The sequence below is a fragment of the Octopus sinensis genome, linkage group LG7 (genome assembly GCF_006345805.1).
Source record: "Octopus sinensis linkage group LG7, ASM634580v1, whole genome shotgun sequence".
In the NCBI taxonomy this organism is placed as follows: Eukaryota; Metazoa; Mollusca; class Cephalopoda; order Octopoda; family Octopodidae; genus Octopus; species Octopus sinensis.
The window spans coordinates 96,250,867-96,270,259 of record NC_043003.1 but is presented as its reverse complement, the minus strand read 5'-3'; the positions used below and the strand labels follow the sequence as shown (position 1 = coordinate 96,270,259).

The 19,393-nt window shown below is 34.0% G+C and overlaps 1 protein-coding gene across 1 annotated transcript in view; it reads right to left on the bottom strand.

Annotated features, from left to right (window-relative positions):
• Positions 1 to 19,393, bottom strand: part of LOC115214536 (phospholipid-transporting ATPase ABCA7-like) — a 298,993-nt gene that overhangs the window by 121,732 nt on the left and 157,868 nt on the right. The window contains 8 exon segments of the mRNA XM_036504975.1: positions 109 to 248; positions 4,468 to 4,599; positions 5,966 to 5,999; positions 6,002 to 6,142; positions 7,606 to 7,731; positions 8,870 to 9,074; positions 12,021 to 12,242; positions 14,267 to 14,489. Coding sequence (XP_036360868.1) covers positions 109 to 248; positions 4,468 to 4,599; positions 5,966 to 5,999; positions 6,002 to 6,142; positions 7,606 to 7,731; positions 8,870 to 9,074; positions 12,021 to 12,242; positions 14,267 to 14,489 — 1,223 coding nt within the window.

The following is a 19,393-nucleotide window of genomic DNA, read 5'->3' as shown; positions in this document are numbered from 1 at the left end:
TAGACTAAAAAAGATCATTTTTAAAATGTTTGTGGTTTTTGCTTTGTATTGGTGGTACTAAGATGTTAGATTATGGGAATTATACAGATGTGAAAAGGTTACACTTACCTGAAAGATTCTTGCTAAGCTCTTTTCTTTTATGTAACAAGCCAACATCATGCATCATTTTATCTATCTCAACAGAAAGATACTTTGACTTTCTTCCTCTCAATTTTGCATAGAACCACAGATGTTCCTCAACAGTTAACCTGGAAACAAATTGAATTTCAAGAAATTAAAGCATTGAAAAAAAAAAAAAAATGCCAAATATCAAGTCTGTTATATTCCTAGTTATATATAACTAAATATCATCAAAGTTGTACTATGTAATGTAACTTAAATGATCCAGTAAAATTGATAAAAATATTTTATTCACTTCTCTTATATGTGTAATTTAGAGAAGAAAAGATCCTACAATTAACTTTCCATATTATAAACAGTTCAGTTCACAGCATGAAATAATATTGAATGCCAGGGAAGAGGAAGGAAGAAGAAAGAGAAAAAAGAGAGGAGTTCTGAGATTCTCATTACTCATTTGACAAAAGTCCTGCCCGAAACATCAGATTTCTCCTTTTTCTCAAGGTTTACAAATTTATTTCACTATATATCATCATCATCATCATCGTTTAACATCCGCTTTCCATGCTGGCATGGGTTGGACGGTTCAACTGGGGTCTGGGAAGCCCGAAGGCTGCACCAGGCCAGTCAGATCTGGCAGTGTTTCTACAGCTGGATGCCCTTCCTAATGCCAACCACTCCGAGGGTGTAGTGGGTGATTTTATGTGCCACCGACACAGGTGCCAGACGAGGCTGGCGAACGGCCACGCTCGGATGGTGTTTTTTACGTGCCACCGGCACGGAGGCCAGTCAATGCAGTACTGGCTACGGCCACGTTCGGATGGTTTTTGTATGTGCCACCGGCACTGGTACCACAAAGCTACAAATTCCATTAATGTTCATCAAGTTTGCTTTTGATTTTGTCCATTACTCTGTATATTTATTATTTAGCACTGAGTATCTGACTCCTTGCTAGTTTCGGTCTTCAAAGATGCACTACAAGAAGACAAAATGTTTTAGTGACATTTTTACAAATTATCGGGTTATGGAACTTGCCTCCACTAGCACAACTATATATAACGATGAATATTTAATTATGATAAGTATGAACAAGAATGGCTATGTGGTTAGGGTGTTGTATTCACCATCTCATGGATGTGGTTCCAATTCCTAGACCAGGTAGTGTGCTGAATTCCTGAGAAAAACACTTCATCTCGCGTTGCTCTGCAATTATGTCAACACCTGATGCATGGTACACAGTGCACCTGTTCAGGAAACGTTGATTTGATGGAGAGAGTGAGCTAATGAGTCACACGGACATTTGATCACTTTAAACAAATCATTTGTGCCTGTTCGCTTAGCCAGCGGGGTGGCGTCATTTGAAGGCTAAAACAATGCGAAGGGCATTGTGACCAGTGATGTGTAGCAACATCTGATAGCCTGGTCAGTCACGGTGATATATATATATATATATATATCTTGTTTCTTTCTTTCTTTTCCTCTCTTTCACATTTTCTTCCAACTCTAAACCACACCAATTCTTGTATATTTTGGGTCTCACCCTTTGCTTTATCACCCATTGGTTCTCTTAACCTACAACTTGATCTTTTAGCTTTTTAATTAATTAATTTATTTTTTACTACTGGCTTTTCTATTCAGTTGAACTGATTCTAGTGTGGCTGGCTTAGAAATTCCGGATGACAATGTAGCATTCATTTCATTAAAGTAATCTCAGCCTGATCATTAGCTATGTTGAGCATAGTCCATTACATAAGAATTCCATCATGAGATTCAGCTATCTAAGGAACACATGAAGCATGCATTTTATGTGATCTATGCATATTTGCATAAAGTCAGGGGAAAAAAATATATACATACTTATATGTATGTATGTATATATACATATATACATATATATATATATTTTGTTAGGGACCTCCAACGAAAGCTTGCTACGGAATCCCACCTGCCGTCGCCCGAACTCGAACTCGGGATCCCAACAAGTCGAGCGACGACGATTAACCAGGCTCGAATCGATCGGCGAGTGTTCGCCACGGAACTCAGAGAGGAGAGAGACAACAACTACAACAACAGCCACAAGAGGAGACACAGAGGCAACCGAGAGAGACACAAAGAGGGCAATTGGCTCACATTTAACGTACTAGTTTATATGACTATTACAACATCAAATACATTTAAAGATACATCAGGTAAATACAAGCAAGTAACAACACATCAAATGCAATAGCAACAGCATTTCAAGAGTACACGTCGAATTAAACAACAAGTCAATACATCATACCACAGATCAAAGCATTTAAACATGCAGATACAATATAACAGTCCGGAGACAACAGTTCTGTTGCAAATCACATTAAAGGCATATACAATGTTCGTAGACAAATAAGTTCAGAGTTCTTTTACATTTCGATACATCGATTCTTTTTTACTGTTTCATTTCTTCTTTCTCTTTTTTTCGTAACACGTATCAATACAATTCTTTTTACATAAATACCACAACTCTTTCCTTCTTTTTCTTCACATATCAAAACATAATTAAACACAAACAAAACTTTACCGGACGTTCCTTTTCCGTCTGCAACAATTTCAAACAATTACTACTGTGATTGCCAAGCCCTCTCGCTGCAGTCTCTTAGTTCCTTAACCCTCCCTGTCTTTCATCTGTCACAGCAGAAAACAACCTGTTACTTGCTCTGTCCTCGACTGACTCGTCTCTAGCAGAGTTTCCGGCCAACTGTTCGCCTTGAATCCCAAATCCTGACTGTCTCTCAATCTCTCTAGCCGGAACTGATCTACAGACTCACAGCTCCTTTTTATAAGGTAGTTTCTCTGACCCTTTCTTGACCGGCAAAAGGGTAGGAGTCCTTCCAAAAGCCATTACTCTTCCCAAAACAAAGGACTATAACTTTGCATTCCAGACTTTCAGACTCCACCCCAAGCAAAGTAGGTCAAGAAGTACTGTGAACCATTCACAACAATATCATCATCATCATCGCTTAGTGTCCGCTTTCCATGCCGGCATGGGTTGGACGGATCAACTGGGGTCTGGGAAGCCAGAAGGCTGCACCAGGTCCAGTCTGATCTGGCAATGTTTCTACAGCTGGATGCCCTTCCTAACGCCAACCACTCCATGAGTGTAGTGGGTGATTTTTACGTGCCACCGGCACAGGTGCCAGACGAGGCTGGCAAACGGCCATATATATATATATATATATATATATATATATATATATATATATATATATATATATGTATATATATATATATATATATTATATATATATATGTGAGTATATATATATGTATGTATAGATACTGTTTTGTCTGGGGAGAGTCAAATTCATATATATATATATATTATATATATATAACATATATATATATATTATATACATATATATATATATATATATTATATATATATATAATATATATATATATATATATATATATATATATATATATAACATATATATATATATATATGTTAGAAAACAAACCACCTTTTATCAATTCAATAATGAAAAATTAAATTATACCATTTAGAAAAATTACATATTATATATATATGTACATACACACACACACATAATTGTATATCTGTTTATGTTGGTGACTGTGTGTGTGTGTGTGTGTGTGTCTAATTGTCCTGACATTACAAGATAGTTATAAATGTGTCCTTCATTTCCAATCTTATGTGAAAATATGTCCAGCCATGAGGGAATATTATCTTGCTTGGAAACAAATAGAGGATGTTGCAGGAAGGATATGCAGCATTAGAAAATCTGCCTCAATGAATTTTGACTGAACGAGGCAAGCATGGAAAAGTGGAGGTTAAAGTAATGATAATGATGATGAGGGAGAAGAGAGTAGTGGGGTGGTGATAATGAAAATGATGATGATGATGATGATGATGATGATGAATTATTTTAGCTGACAAGAGAAATAAAGGTAATGAAATTCATGATTTTCATATCTTTCCCATGGATATTTGTGATATAAGTGAATTGAAATATTAATAACTAAACTATCCTAAACAGGTTATGGTCTCAGCACATCATACATTTACTGCTGTTGTATTGACAAAATTGTTGAGTATTAGACTTTTTACACACTCACTACTGTAAACAGCAGAAGTATCTTACAATTAACAAGTGTTTTTTAAGTTAATAAATGTTTTTTTGTAACTGTGGCTCAGTTTACCAATTTTACCACTACTTTTTCCAAAGTGAACTTAATGAGAATGATCTTGATGCATAAAATTTAGATATTAAAAATAAAATGTTACTTTATTTTGATACATTTTGCTTGTAACTGAATTAAGATATAACAAAACAAAGCAATACTTACAAGTCAAATAAAACGTTAAACTGAGGACAGACTGAGAGATTTTTTCGGATGTCATCAATATCAGATCTGACATCCTTGCCATAAATAATTGCAGTTCCATCAGTTGGAGGAAATAGACCAGTTAAAATTGCTCTGAGATAAAATGAAAATTGATATAAAAAAATATACAATGAAAATTATAAACACAATCAATTTCAAAAATAATTATTGTGGAATTCTCCTAACAACTATTCTTCATTTAGTAGCACTTCCTCAGATAAAACTGCCCTATTTGCCACATATTTAGCTTCCAATTCAACACCCAAAATAAATATATAAATAAGCACAAGAAAACATCTTTCAAGCTCACTTTTTTTCATACCACCTGACTCATTACAGCTTGCACACAGTCCATAGCTGCCAGTGTGAAAAATCCTCTGATCTCACAAACCCAACAAAGTGACTAGTCTTAAGAGTTCCTTTGAATATTTTCAAATAGTGACCCCTTGATTTAGCTTCTATTTTCAATAAATCATTCAATTTTTATCTCTATGTGGGAGATAAAAGTCTTGACTTATATAAACAGTATACTTAATATAAATTTTTCATCTCAAAAATATAGAAATGAATTAGAAGAATGTTTACTTTAAGTTCTATGGTATTTTAGTTCCGGCTACTAATACATGAGTCGTTATCTGTTATGAATAGTTCATTGGTAGTATTAGCCTGTTCTTTTATAGTTGTTAGTCTTTTTATCTTTATAAAGGTCACTTTTTCTCTGAGTGTGGAGATTGGTCAATAGCAGTGATTTTCTTTTAATTCTTCTCTATTTTGATAATCAAGGCTACATAGGTGTGTTATTACATCAATAATAATTAAATAACAGATCATCTTATATTCATTAACCCTTTTGGAACTATATTTCTGTTAAAATACACTTTTATTTTAATTAATTTTAAAATTCATGATGGTTTTATTAAAATAACTTAGTCATTATTGAACTGGTGTTTGGAATATAAAAAATTAATATATTTTGATGGAAAGTCTTAATTCAAGGCACTTTAATACAGGACCAAGGACAGTCTCCAGTTGGATGGTATCCAAAGGTTTAAGTAGTCACAAATAAAAAAAAAAAACAGTGGTTGTGCAGTGTTCCATGCTCAATCCCACTATGAGGCACCTTCAGCAAGTGTCTTTTACCACAACCACAGGCCAACTAAAACCTTGTGAGTGGATTTGATAAATAGAAACAGAAAGAAGCCTATCGCATGTGAGTGTATGTGTGTGTGCGCACATGCATGTGTGTCTGTGATTGTCCTCCTGACCCCACCCCACCACTCCTTGACTCCAGTGTTGGTGTTTACATTGCCAGCAACCTAGCAGCTTGGCAAAAGGGACTGATAGAATAAGCACCTTAAAAAAAATAAGTATTGGGGTCAATTTGTTCAACTAAAATTCTTCAAGTGAAAGATAAAAGAAACGTATATTAATGTAAGCACACTATAATATAATTACTTACACAGTTGTGGTTTTACCAGCTCCATTGTGGCCAAGAACGATGTAATTTGTCCCTCATAAAACTTGAGACTTAGACCATCAACAGCTGGCTGCTGTCCTTTTTTGTAAACTTTCTTTAAATCCTTTAATTCAACACCAACTTTGAAGGTGTTAGGAACTTTTTCAATTTTTCCTGAAACTGAAATATTGAAAGAAAAAGAAGACAATAATACAAAGAAAAAAATTAAGAAATAAATGAAAAATTTAGGTGTTGGTAAATCACAGCATGAAGTAATAATTATATTCTTGAAACAATTTGCAATTTTGTCTCTTGAAGTAATTTCAGTTTTTAGGATAATTCTATAACTGTGGCCTTCTAAGATCTAAACTGTTACTTATAACTTCTATTGAGTATAGGAATAAACAATATTTGAAACTCATCTTCATCATCATTCATAGTCTGTCTGCCAAGCTGGTATAGGATGGACAGTTTGACAGGCACTGGCAAACCAGAGAACTGTGCCAACTCCACTGTCTGTTTGGCATGGTATTCATGGTTGGCTGCCATTCTTAACACCAATGGTTTTATAGAGTGGACTGGGTGCTTTTCATGAGGCACCAGCACCAGTTAGGTCTGATCTGACATGGTTCTTATGGCTGGATGTCCTTCCAATGCCAACCACGGGGACTAGGTGCTTTTTACGTGGCACTAGCATCAACTAGATCTGCTTGGTATAGTTTTTGTGGTTGGATGCCCTTCCAAAAGTCAACCATTTTACAGGGTAGTCTGGGTGGGACAATAAAAGCATATAGGAAGTTAAATTAATCTGGCATACCTTCAACTTTTCATATTAACTTACAGAATGGTTTCAAATTTTGGCACAAGGCCAACAATTTTAGCGGGAGGAGGCTAATCTATTCCATTGACCTCAAAGTCCATCGATACTTATTTCATCAAGGCAAAGTTGATCTTGGTGGAATTTGAACCAAAAACATAAAGAGCCAGAAGAGATGCTGCTCAACATTTTGTCTAACTTACTAATGATTCTGCCAACTGGCTGTCTTAAATTAACTTAGAAAATAAAAGATGAAATGTATTTCAAAACTGATATATTAGAATTACGAAATATAGCAGAAAGATAACAATTATTTGGTTATCATATCAAAGCACTTCTAAAGAAAACCTAGTGGTTGGATGGCAAAGATATAGCCATTATAAGAAAGATATTTCAAAATAGTGTTTTACTAATTGATACTTCAGGAAGGACATTTTAAAATGTATCATATCATATAAATATCATGACATCATGAAAATGAAAATTCAAAAGCCATTTAAATGAACACAGAGTGACTATTCACACCTGACAGGATGTAGAGTGAGATCAAAGCTTAGCTACATTAAACATGTTAACACTAACTTAAACAAAGCTTCAATAGTCAGGTGAGATAGAAAATGGCAGAGCCAAAACATTAATTGTTATTATGATGTAACTTGAGTTTTGTACAAATTTACAGCTAGATGAGCAGTATCATTGAGAGTTATCTGAGTCATGGTTGTTTCTTAATGCTTGTAACAGTAATAAAATTATGTACATGGAATGTATAACGATATTTTCTATGATGTATTATTATTTAAAACCATAAGAAAAATTAACAACAAACCTTCTCGAGAAAGTTCTACATTTGGGGTTTTATGCATTGAAACATCTTGAGTATATTTATAAGAATATCCAAACCAGTAAGATTTCTGGAAAGGGAAGTACCATTTCCGAGGAATACCATATGTTCCTTGAGAGAGAAGACAAAAAAAAAAAAGTTGAATGAATGAAATCAACTATTCAAAGAAATAAAAATCAGGCATGTAATTAGATAGAATTTTTCAAAATTATAAATTTTTTAACTTTTAAATTTTGGTCGTGAATAATTTCATAGAATTATCAAAGATAATGAAATTGTTGTTCTATATTTAAGAGATGAGGAATTATGTACATTATTTACATTTGATGGATATTTGTCCTCATGTTTATTGTTAACACGTTTTGGCTGATATACCCTCTAGCCTTCATCAGGTGTCTTGGGGAAATAATAATAATAATAATAATAACAACAACAACAACAACAACATCGAAAAAATACTTTAGGAATGAGAACCCAGGTTTGAAATTTCCCCAAGACACCTGATGAAGGCTGGAGCGGACATCAGCCGAAACGTTGTGTTAACAACAAACAAGATGAGGACAAATATCCATCAAATGTAAATAATGTAAATAAATGAAATTGTTGTTGTAATGTACAAATGGCATCCTCAAGCTCCTCCTCCTCATTTTAACATCTACTATTACTATGTTTGCAAGGTTCACATGAGAATATGTCGGGGAAGAGTTTTCTATAGCCTTGTGCCCTTCCAGTTGTGAAGCCTCACTTGTTTCCAAGCAGTGTAATTGTTTCCTAGACTATCAAACAACAAACAACATAGAAATGTTTTAGATGGAGAAGTCAAAACAAATGACATTGTATGAAAGAGCGTTTCATTTACAATGGTCATGTAACATGTTGAGAATCCCAAATATGCTTTTTGCAGTGGATTGTAAGCAAAGGACAACATCAGTGAAGCTATTGTTTACAACCAGTGAGCAAACACATGTGAAAATGAGGGAAATATGAACTCACATACAGATACACATACATGTAAATCATATAAATACATATGCACGCACACACACACACACACACACGACAGGCTTCTTTCAGCTTCTGTCTATCAAATCTATTGACAAGGTTTTGATTGGCCTGGGCTATAGTAGAAGCCCAAGGTGCCATACAGTGAAACTGAACCTGAAACCACATGATTGGGAAGCAAATTTCTTAGCCACATAGTCATGTCTGCAAAAATAATATTTCAGAATATATAAGAACTATGTATTACCTGGGTATACAGCTTCAATGTACCAACTGAGAAGTAAGTATATCAAAGCATCCAGAAGCATCATGAACATAACCTGAAGCATGTTAAATTTATCATCTGGCATAGAACTATTGTTGATATTTGACCATTGTAATCCGATTGCTTGTTCTTCGAACCGAGCGATATAGTGACAACCAAATCCAAAGGCAACATTGGAAGAAAGACACTGCAATGTAGAAATCCAGCATTTTATTTAAATTAGCAGTATTATAATTTTTTCATACAATCTACTTCTTTACATGGGTTTTTATTCAAAGTATCTTTCATTTAATATGATGAATATAATAAAAGTATTATGTTTGAATGTTAAATGACCAAAATATAGAATATGAATTATAACACAAACAGGACCCTAGTTCCATAGCTCCAAATATACCATTTTTCAGTTTGGTCTTTGTTAATGTTTCTCATGGTTTAAAGAGTCAGAGCTAAATTCAACAGGTGTAAGATATAAATAGGACACTTGTCTATACTAGGTAACATTTCTAGAAGATCTGGTGTCTGTTTCAAACAATTAAGTGAACTGAGATGGTACTGAATTAAATGTACTGCTCAAATACCTGACAAAACATTTGCAGAGAGTTTAAAGTAAAACAACAATAAACTGTTTATGAAATACTGTACTCAGTTGGCTAGTCCTTCTCTTCATCAGTTTGATCTGTGGCCACTCTGCACACTTAAACTGGCAGTGATTACAGTTTGATGTCTCATGGAGAGCAATGAGAAGTCCCTAAGCTCCTTGGGAGTCGTTGGGGCACTGCAGCCATGCAGTGTATCTTAGTCAAGAAAGCCTGGGAGAGCCCATCTCTCTTCAGGCTAAACTCATTTCTACAACTGAGTGGACTGGAGCAACGTGAAATGAATGTAATCTATTACTTTTATAGATGTAAAGAACATAGAAATAAAAAGCAATAAACATATATTTGCATAATTAAATTACTTAATCTAGTAAAAGGTATTACAGCAATTCAAATTAGACCAAACATTTTTAGTAATTGTTATGGTCTTAAATAAGAAAATAAAATAACATTATTTGGAAATATCATTTTCCAAGTTGACAAAAAATATTTCTTAACTGAAATGACTATATATTCGTAAAGAAAATTTCAGGTTTTCTCAATAACTTATTTACTATTGTAGGTCATTGGCTTTTGACATCAATCTAAGAATCAAAGAGAACTGAATATGATTGCAGTGAAAATATATCTGATCTGCAACAGGTTATGCGAAGTGGTTGGAAAATTCTGATTATTAATTAATTAAATTAGTTTTTTCATGTAATAAAACATTGGTTAATATTCTAAGCTATTGTGAAAGTGATGGTGAATCTTAATGAAGTGTTGGTACTACTTAAAATCACAGGCAGATGTTTGTAACAAATACCGATGTCAGTGGAGTAAAACCTAGCTTTATTATCAATATGTATGTACAAAACTAGTGTCTCTCTTAAAGCTGAATCTATATAATGAACAGAACAATTAATATACATTGTCATTAATCATTTTTAGTTATATATTTAAAGTTAAATCCTGAGCTATTTAATCATATAAAATTATTTTCCATACAAAAGCAGCAACAATGGTTTCTGATCTAGGCATAAAACCAGTACATTTACTGGTACTTTATTTTATCAAAACCAAAAGAATAAAAAGTGAAGCTGACCTCGGGAGAATTTGAACTCAGAATGTAATGAGTCAGAACAAATACTGCAAAGCATTTTCTTCCAATGCTCTAATGATTCTGCCAATAATAATAACCTTTTCTACTATGGGCACAAGTCCTGAAATCTGGAGAAGGGGCTAGTTCATTGCATTGGTACTTATTTTATTGAACACGAAAGGATGAAAAGCAAAGTCAGCCTCAGAAGAGTTTGAACTCATAATATTTAGATGGATGAAATGCAACTAAGTATTATATTCAGCATGCTAACAATTCTACCAATGCACCACATGCCCCAGAATGACTGCAGCTTTAAAGCTGAAACAATTTGAAGAATAATAATAATAATAACCCTTTCTACTAAAGGCACAAGGCCTGAAATTTTGTAGGTGGGAGTAAGTCGATTACATCAACCCCAGTACTCAACTGGCACTTAATTTATCAACCCCAAAAGGATGAAAGGTAAAGCCGACCTCAGCGAAATTTGAACTCAGAATATAAAGTTGGAAGAAATGTCACTAAGTATTTCGCCCATCATGGTGATGATTCTGCCAGCTCGCCACCCCAACAACAATAATAATAATAATAATAATAATCGTTTCAAATTTTGGTACAAGGGCAGCAAAGTTGGGAAGTGGGGTTAAGTCAATTACATCGACTCCTGTGTTCAACTGGTACTTATGCTATTAACCCCAAAAGGATGAAGGGCAAAGCTGACCTCAGAGGAATTTGAATTCAGAACATAAAGATGGACGAAATGCCACTAAGCATTTTTATCAGCATACTAACAATTCGACCAGCTCACTGCCTTAATAAACATAATAATAATTCTTTCTCTGAAGGCACAGGGCCTGAAATTAGTTGGGAGAGGATCAGTCAATTACATTGTCTCCAGTGTTTCATGGTACTTAATTTATCGACCCCTAAAGGAAGAAAAGCAAAGTCGACGTCGGTAGCATTTGAACTCAGAATGTAAAGACAGATGAAATGCCACAAAGTATTTTTCCTGGTGTGCTAACGATTCTACCAGTTCACCGATTTAAATAATCATAATAATAATGGTTTCAAATTTTGGCAAAAGGCCAGGAATTTCTGGGGATAGTCAATTACATTGACACCAGTGTTCAAATGGTACTTAATTTATTGACCCCTAAAAGGATGAAAAGCAAAGTTGACCTTGGTGGAATTTGAACTCCAAATTTAAAGACGGATGAAATGCTGCTTAGGATTTTGCCTGGCATGCTAACAATTCTGCCAACTTGCTGCCTTAAATAATCTTAATAATAATAATAATAATAATAATAATAATAATAATAATAATAATTTTTTAAATGCATATTAAACTAATATTATTAAATTTTCATTACATCCAAAGAATATTAAAATAGAAATTTTGAAAAAAAAAAAAATTTTCTTCCTAATTTACTTAAAATTTTTCTGTTTTTTTACTTACAGCAAATCTTTTCCAATGTATATTCATATAATCTTCCCATTGCATACACATGTTGTATGGCAGGTAAATTATGTAATAGATAAACCCTCCACATACGGCAGCCAAGTTGGCACGTGAGAAAAACACACTGATCAAGAAACATAGTGAAATGGTCGATATACAGAAGCAGAGCATGAATAAGAAGAGCAAGCCAGCATCTGAATGTTCAATCACATGACCACCCTGAAATGTAAAAATAAAAAAAAAAAAAATGAAAAGAAGTTGAATTTATATAAATACATATTTATATGATATATTTGTAGTCATTAGAATACATTTTTATATTAACTGAGGAATTTATGATATAAGAGAGTGTAAATTCAAAAGAAGTAGAAGTACTAACCAGCTAAGTCCCCAAAATTAAGAAGAAATAAAAATGGAAAGAGGAAGAGAAGAAGAAGAAGAAGAAGAAGAAGAAGAAGAAGAAAGAGGAGGAGGAGGAGGAGGGTTTCAAATCGCACAAGGTGGCAATTTTGGGGGAGGGTGTTACATCAACCTAAGTGCTCAACTGGTACTTATTTTATTGATCCTAAAAGAATGAATGGTAAAGTTGAGTTTAGTGGACTTTGAACTTGTTGTCCCTTGACAGAGATAGAAGAGGAGAATAAGAATTTTTTTTAAAGAAAAGCATATCGTGATTTTCCCAGAAGGAAATAACAGTTGTGTTTTGACATTTTGAATTTATTTTTATGAATTGAAAGTAGATAATAGTTGTTGGCATATTTTGATTTCTAAGTCTAATATGATTAGATATTGATCAAATTTGATTATAGCATTAGGTAGTCATACTCAACTTGCTTTTAGAGACTGATAGCCTAATTCATATTAATCATATGCAGTTACATGTGATTGACACTTTAGATATTAATATATGAGCCTTTACACAAATTAATGCAGTACAAAGTATCAGTTTAAGACTTTTAATAGTAGTTCAATTTGATTACAAAATTAAGGAACTAAGAACATCATATTTTAAACAAAATTCCTTGATGTCATAGGAGTTTGGGTTTTGCACCTAACCAACATCACCTGTACCTGTTTTTACTTAGCGATATAGATTTTTTCTCTTTTTTTTGCATATTTATTTATTTAGTTATTTGCAACTGTTAGTACAGTGTCAGACTGACATAGAAAAATACTATTGTATAGGCGTAGGAGTGGCTGTGTGGTAAGTAGCATGCTTATAAACCACATGGTTCCGGGTTCAGTCCCACTGCGTGGCACCTTGGGCAAGTGCCTTCTACTATAGCCTCGGACCGACCAAAGCTTTGTAAGTGGATTTGGTAGATAGAAACTGAAAGAAGCCCGTCGTATATATATATAATATATATATATATATATATATATATATATATATATATATGTGTGTGTGTGTGTATGTTTGTGTGTCTGTATTTGTCCCCTCAACACCGCTTGACAACCGATGCTGGTATGTTTACATCCCCGTAACTTAGCGGTTCGGCAAAAGAGACCGATGTAGTAAGCTTACAAAGAATAAGTCCTGGGGGGGGGGGTCGATTTGCTTGACTAAAGGCGGTGCTCCAGCATGGCCACAGTCAAAAATGACTGAAACAAGTAAAAGAGTATATGAATATCTTTTGATAGGTTCTGGTGATAGACGTTACAATAGTGAAATAATTTTGTCATTTTTAAACTGATGTTTGGAACATAAATTAATAAGAAAGTTTAATTTAGATCACTTTAAAACAGGAAGTCTGTACTATAAATCCAAGGACAATTATGAGTAGATTAGTTTCAAAATGGCTAAAGAGTGAGAGTTTAAATATTCTTGCTAGTTTTATGCAATGTCTATGGTTAGGAGACTTAACTCTTGCTAGATTAGTTACTCTAGTTGTAAACAGGTATGCTGATCAGGTACAACCTCCTGCTGTATAGCATAGAGGCATTCAATACTAAACAAATATCTCATCAACCTGAAGTGCATGGCACAAATCATACCATGCTTAGAAATACATTTACATGACATTAATAAGACAAATCTGTTATTGACAAATGCATCTTATTTATTATGTTTATATTAATTAGTGATTTTTTTAATTATAAAATTAAACAGCATAGTATTGAGATACGAGAAAAAAAGTTAAAACTCGTTTACAACGAAAACTGTTATTTTAAAGAAAAAGAATTATTTGCTAGCTTCAGTTTAGCAGGTTTGTGAAGCTTGCCAAGGATTAAACACTACTTGCCTTCAATGTTATAACTAGAAGTGTCACCGACAACATCATGATTAAGAAGGCATCAATAAACCAGGCTATCCAGTAAACGTTGTTCTTTAAACCCATAATCTTCATCACTTCTTTCAAACGTTTTTCCTTCTCATAAACGACACTTTTTACTATCATTGCAACAGAAAGGATCCATGCTAGCACCATAAATAATGGAAGGCTTTTTGAAATGGTTTTGGTAAATCTGTAAACAATAAAAAAAAACGATTTCTGTAGGTGAGCTACATAAAATATATTTAGCCTTACGTACATTTAAAAAAAATCGGTTTTGTGGGTAAAAGGGAATAAAAATGTGAGCACCAGGTGAAACACAAACCAACATTTCTTTCTGAACATCAAATAACAGAATATGGATGTGGTCTCTCAACTGAATTAAAATCAAAACAAAAGTGAGGCACAAACTGCAGGAACTAAGATAAAGATGATCTTAAAAGGTAGAGAGTGTAAATATAAAGACATTAATATGATATGAATTTCATTGAGAAAACATTAAGACCAGGTCATGTACAAAGAGAAACTCCCACTGAATGGTGAACTTTTTCTTCTTTCATACACATTTTATATTCATCCTGAGGCTTTGCTTTTATGTAAATATGTGTTTACAAATTTATTCTTAAGACAGCCAACAACTTTGGTATATTTAGTTCTGTTCAACAGGCATTAGGAATCAAAACCAAATTTTATGGAAGTATATGCTGTCAACTGAATAATCACCTAATTTTGACTTTACTTGAGATTTTTCAAAATTTGCTGTGATCCTAGAATGGTTACTTTTATAAGTAGATGGAACACATTGAAATATAAGCAAAGAACAATCATTTCGGTTGATAACTTACATTAAAACAGCCAATAAAACTGAACTAAAACATTTCAGAAGACTATATGATGTCCATCAGACTCAAATAATTTCCTTAGTGTTTCTGTCAATATGAATTTTTTTTCATCCCAATTAATCTTGGGATTTCTTTATGATGTTCTCTTCTTAATCTATGTCTCAGTATCAGTGAGTTAATCTCTTTTTGGTTGCCTTCTATTATAACTTTCTACTTTTTAACTATGATTGTAATAGTAAATGACTACACTACTACATTTTCCTTCTAACTCTTTCTATGAATCCTTCTCTCCTCTCAACCATTGTTCTAAGACTGGCTGGTTTATCTGATAGTCCTTCTATGTAAAGCCGAGTGTTCTGCAAAATCACCTAATTTTGAATGCTGACAATTTCAGCTGAATGTTTTTTTGTTTTTAGTTTTGCTAGAGCATACCATGGTTTCATCAATCCATACAATTAGTTTTTATCATAGGTTTTATTAGCCTTAGCATATTGTTCAAAATGTTCTTGCTGCTTAGATTTTTTCTCATGATACTTTGTAATTTCCATTTTGGTCTCATTTTCCTTCCAGACATTACCATCATACGAAGCTCGAAATAGATTCCTGAAGCAAATTTCAACCCTTGAGCAAAGCACATTAGTCTTCATGATGCACTCAGTTCAGTTGTGATTAAAATACACAATTTCATGACCGAATAATTATTGTTAATAAATGCATTCATCTGTGCACTGTAACAATTCATGCAAATGCACAAATTAATTAATGAATTCATGGAAAGAAAAATAAGGGCTGTGATTTAATTATATTAAACATATGCAGAGGTTTACTAAATATTTTACAGTTGTTTTGCTCTTCTGCATTCCAAGTTTATATATCCTATTCAGCTCTCTCAGATGGATAAGATAAATACCAATTAACGAGGTGGATAACATAAACACCCGTAACAAGCTGGAGTCAACTGATTATACATTTTCTGTCTTGGAATTTGCCCTTGTGGCTAATTAACAAATCAATTTTAATAAAGAATAGTGAGTTGGCTGAAACAACAGAATGACATGCTAAATATATCCTTGTATGTTTTCTAGTCCCATCTAAGGTAGCATCTTATGCTGTCTTTAGTCGTCGTCGTCGTCGCCACCACCACCACCACCACCATCATCATCATCATCATCATCATCATCATCATCATCATCAGCATCAGCATCATCAATAACACCACCATCAACATTTAATGTATACATTCCATGCTGGATTGGGTTGGTTGATTTGACAGGATCTGATGGGCGTAAGGTCTTGCGTTGTTGTGCTCCAGTGTCTGTTTTGGCATGGTTTCTATGGCTGGATGCTCTTCCTATCACCAACCACTTTATAAAGTGTACTGGGAGCTTTTATTTATGGTACCAACATTAGTCAGGTTGCTGTGCTGCTTGCAAGACAAGGATTTGTGTTGACTGAGAGGGTTACAGTGAAATGGAAAGCAGCAAATAGAAAATAAAATAAATACTGGAATTAACTCAGCTTAATGTTCTAACCTCATTGTCAAAGTTAGATCTTGTCATTAGTTAAAAGAAATCTCTTTATCTGCTCCAGCCATCCAACTGCGGCCATGCTAGAGCACTGCCTTTAGCCAAACAAACTGACCCCAGGACTTATTCTTTGTAAGCCTAGTACTTATTCTATCAGTCTCTTTTTGCTGAACTGCTAAGTGATGGGGACGTAAACACACCTATTCCAGCATGAAACATTCTATAAAACAACCATGACAGGACTCCAAGTGTACATCCAAAGTAACACCGACTGGATGATACAGCTGGTAAGGAAACATGAACAGAGTAAGAAACTGCACTCAATCTCAAGGGAGGCATATAAATACAGACAAGAGCTTGAGTTCCCTGGTTATAATGATGATAAGGACATACCACCCATTAAGTGTAAAACAAAAGTCAAATAAGAAAGCTTGAAGTAAATATCAAGACTGTGGCAAGAAAAACCATTGCATGGGCAATACCCTAAACGAGCTAGGAAGCTGATGTAGATATGCGAAAAACACATCAGAAGGATTTATCCTAGTGACACAAGGTCAGTATCTCCTCACTCAGAACTATCAAGTTAATGTGACACACAATGAGGTAGACAAAGTGTAGACTCTGCAATGACAAACTTGAGAGTATTGACCATATTCTTGCTAGTTACTCAGTCCTTGCCCTTTCAGAATATAAAACCAGGAATGATCGAGTTGGCCAATAATTGCACTGGAGCATATGCCATCACTATGATATCCTACATGCTAAGAAATGGTATGAACACTATCCAGAGCCAGTCACTGAGGGAGAGAATGTTACCATCCTACGGGATCATGGGATACATACAGACAGGCAAATAAATGCTAAACAGACCAGACATTGTAATCAAAGACTTAAGACATGCCTGTTAATTGATACGACAGTGCCTACTGATAAAACCATCCCAGCAAAGGAATTTAAAAATCTGTCAAAATATAAGGACCTGACAAATACAAGGTACTGACAAATTTTTTGATGAGATCCCTGGGAAACCAATAAGCTATGAAACTCAAAAAATTGTGTTGACATCAGCTGTCCACATTCTCAGGAATTTTCTCTCCATCTAATATATATGTGCCTTAGGTCTATGGTTGAGACTCAGTCAGAAAATGAAATAAAATGCAAATCAATTGGAAAATAATAATAATAATAATAATGATACAGTCCTCTTAAGTATGAAATAGCCTGGCTAAGGAAATTGAAGTGAAGATAGTGTTGGGTCCTTGGGAACAGTATCAAAAGGCATCAAGAGGAATATCAAGGAAATTGGAATAGAGTGTCCAATACAACTGTTACAAAAGGTTTGCCTCCTTTGTACGGCCAGAATAATCAGGAAAGTATTAGATAGCTGAAAAGAACAGATAGTATGGTACCGTAGGCTGCAGGAAGCAAGCCCACTATGCATGTAAGCCTCCAGGAGTTCCACCAAAACCCATGATAAAAAGAAATAATGATGATAATAATAATAATAATAATAATAATAATAATAATAATAATAATAATAATAATAATGGTTTCAAATTTTGCCACAAGGGCAGTCACTTTAGGAGAGGGGATAAGTTGATTACACCAACCCCAGTGTTTCACTAATACTTAATTTATCAACCCAGAAAGGATGAAAAGCAAAGTCGACCTCAACAGAATTTGAACTCAGAATGTAAAGACCAACAGAAATGCCGCTAAGCATTTTGCCTGGCATGCTAACAATTCCGCCAGCTCATGCCTTAATAATAACAATTATAATAATAATAATTGAGGACAACGTAGATTTTGAGATTGGTATTTAGGTGTTAAGTATCATAGAAAGAGGCTCTGTGAGATCCTTGGCAACAGATTGTTGTTTGGTCATATAGAATGAAATAGAATAAGTGAAATCGAGAGCTCTTGAAGTGAAATTATAATAATCTTTAGTTTTGCATGCATGGATAATGGGAGTTAAACATATTTGAATTAAAATGTATAGCCGTTACCATACAAAAACAAACAAAGGAAAACATTAACAGAATGAAAAATAACATTTAGGAGATATATTTTTATGTCTTTCTGCAGGTATGAAGAAAATTACTTTCCTTTATTTTTTAAGTGGGTGTGTATCTATATGTTTCTTTGTGACACACAGGAAAATATAATAGAAGAATAGAAAGAGAATCAATGTTATGAAAGTGATGTCTGAATGTCTCTCTGAATTGATTATATTTAAGAAGCAATTTATGAAGACATTTCAATTAATGCAAACAATAGATGTAGGAAAACAAAAGCAACATTGTATACATTAGGGTGTAATGATAAAATTATGCAAACGATGAAAAAACACATGAAGGACTCGTGCAAATTAAAATACAATGAGCATCAAACTACACACACATATGTGATTATATATCATCATGATTTAACGTCTGCCTTCCATGCTAGCATGGGTTGTTGGCATTCTGTCAATTACAACAATGAAGGTTTCAGTTGATCTGATCAATGGAACAGCCCACTCATAAAATTAATGTGCAAGTGATTGAGCACTCCACAGACACATGTACCTTTAACATAGTTCACAGGAAAATTAGGCATGACACAGAATATTACAGGGTCGGGCCTTTGAAATACAGGTGTTGAAGCAAGGTTTAGAATCGAAAGGCCTTAGAGTCAATGTTGCAAAGACCAAAGTTCCAGTAAGTAGGAAGGCGAACACATCACACACC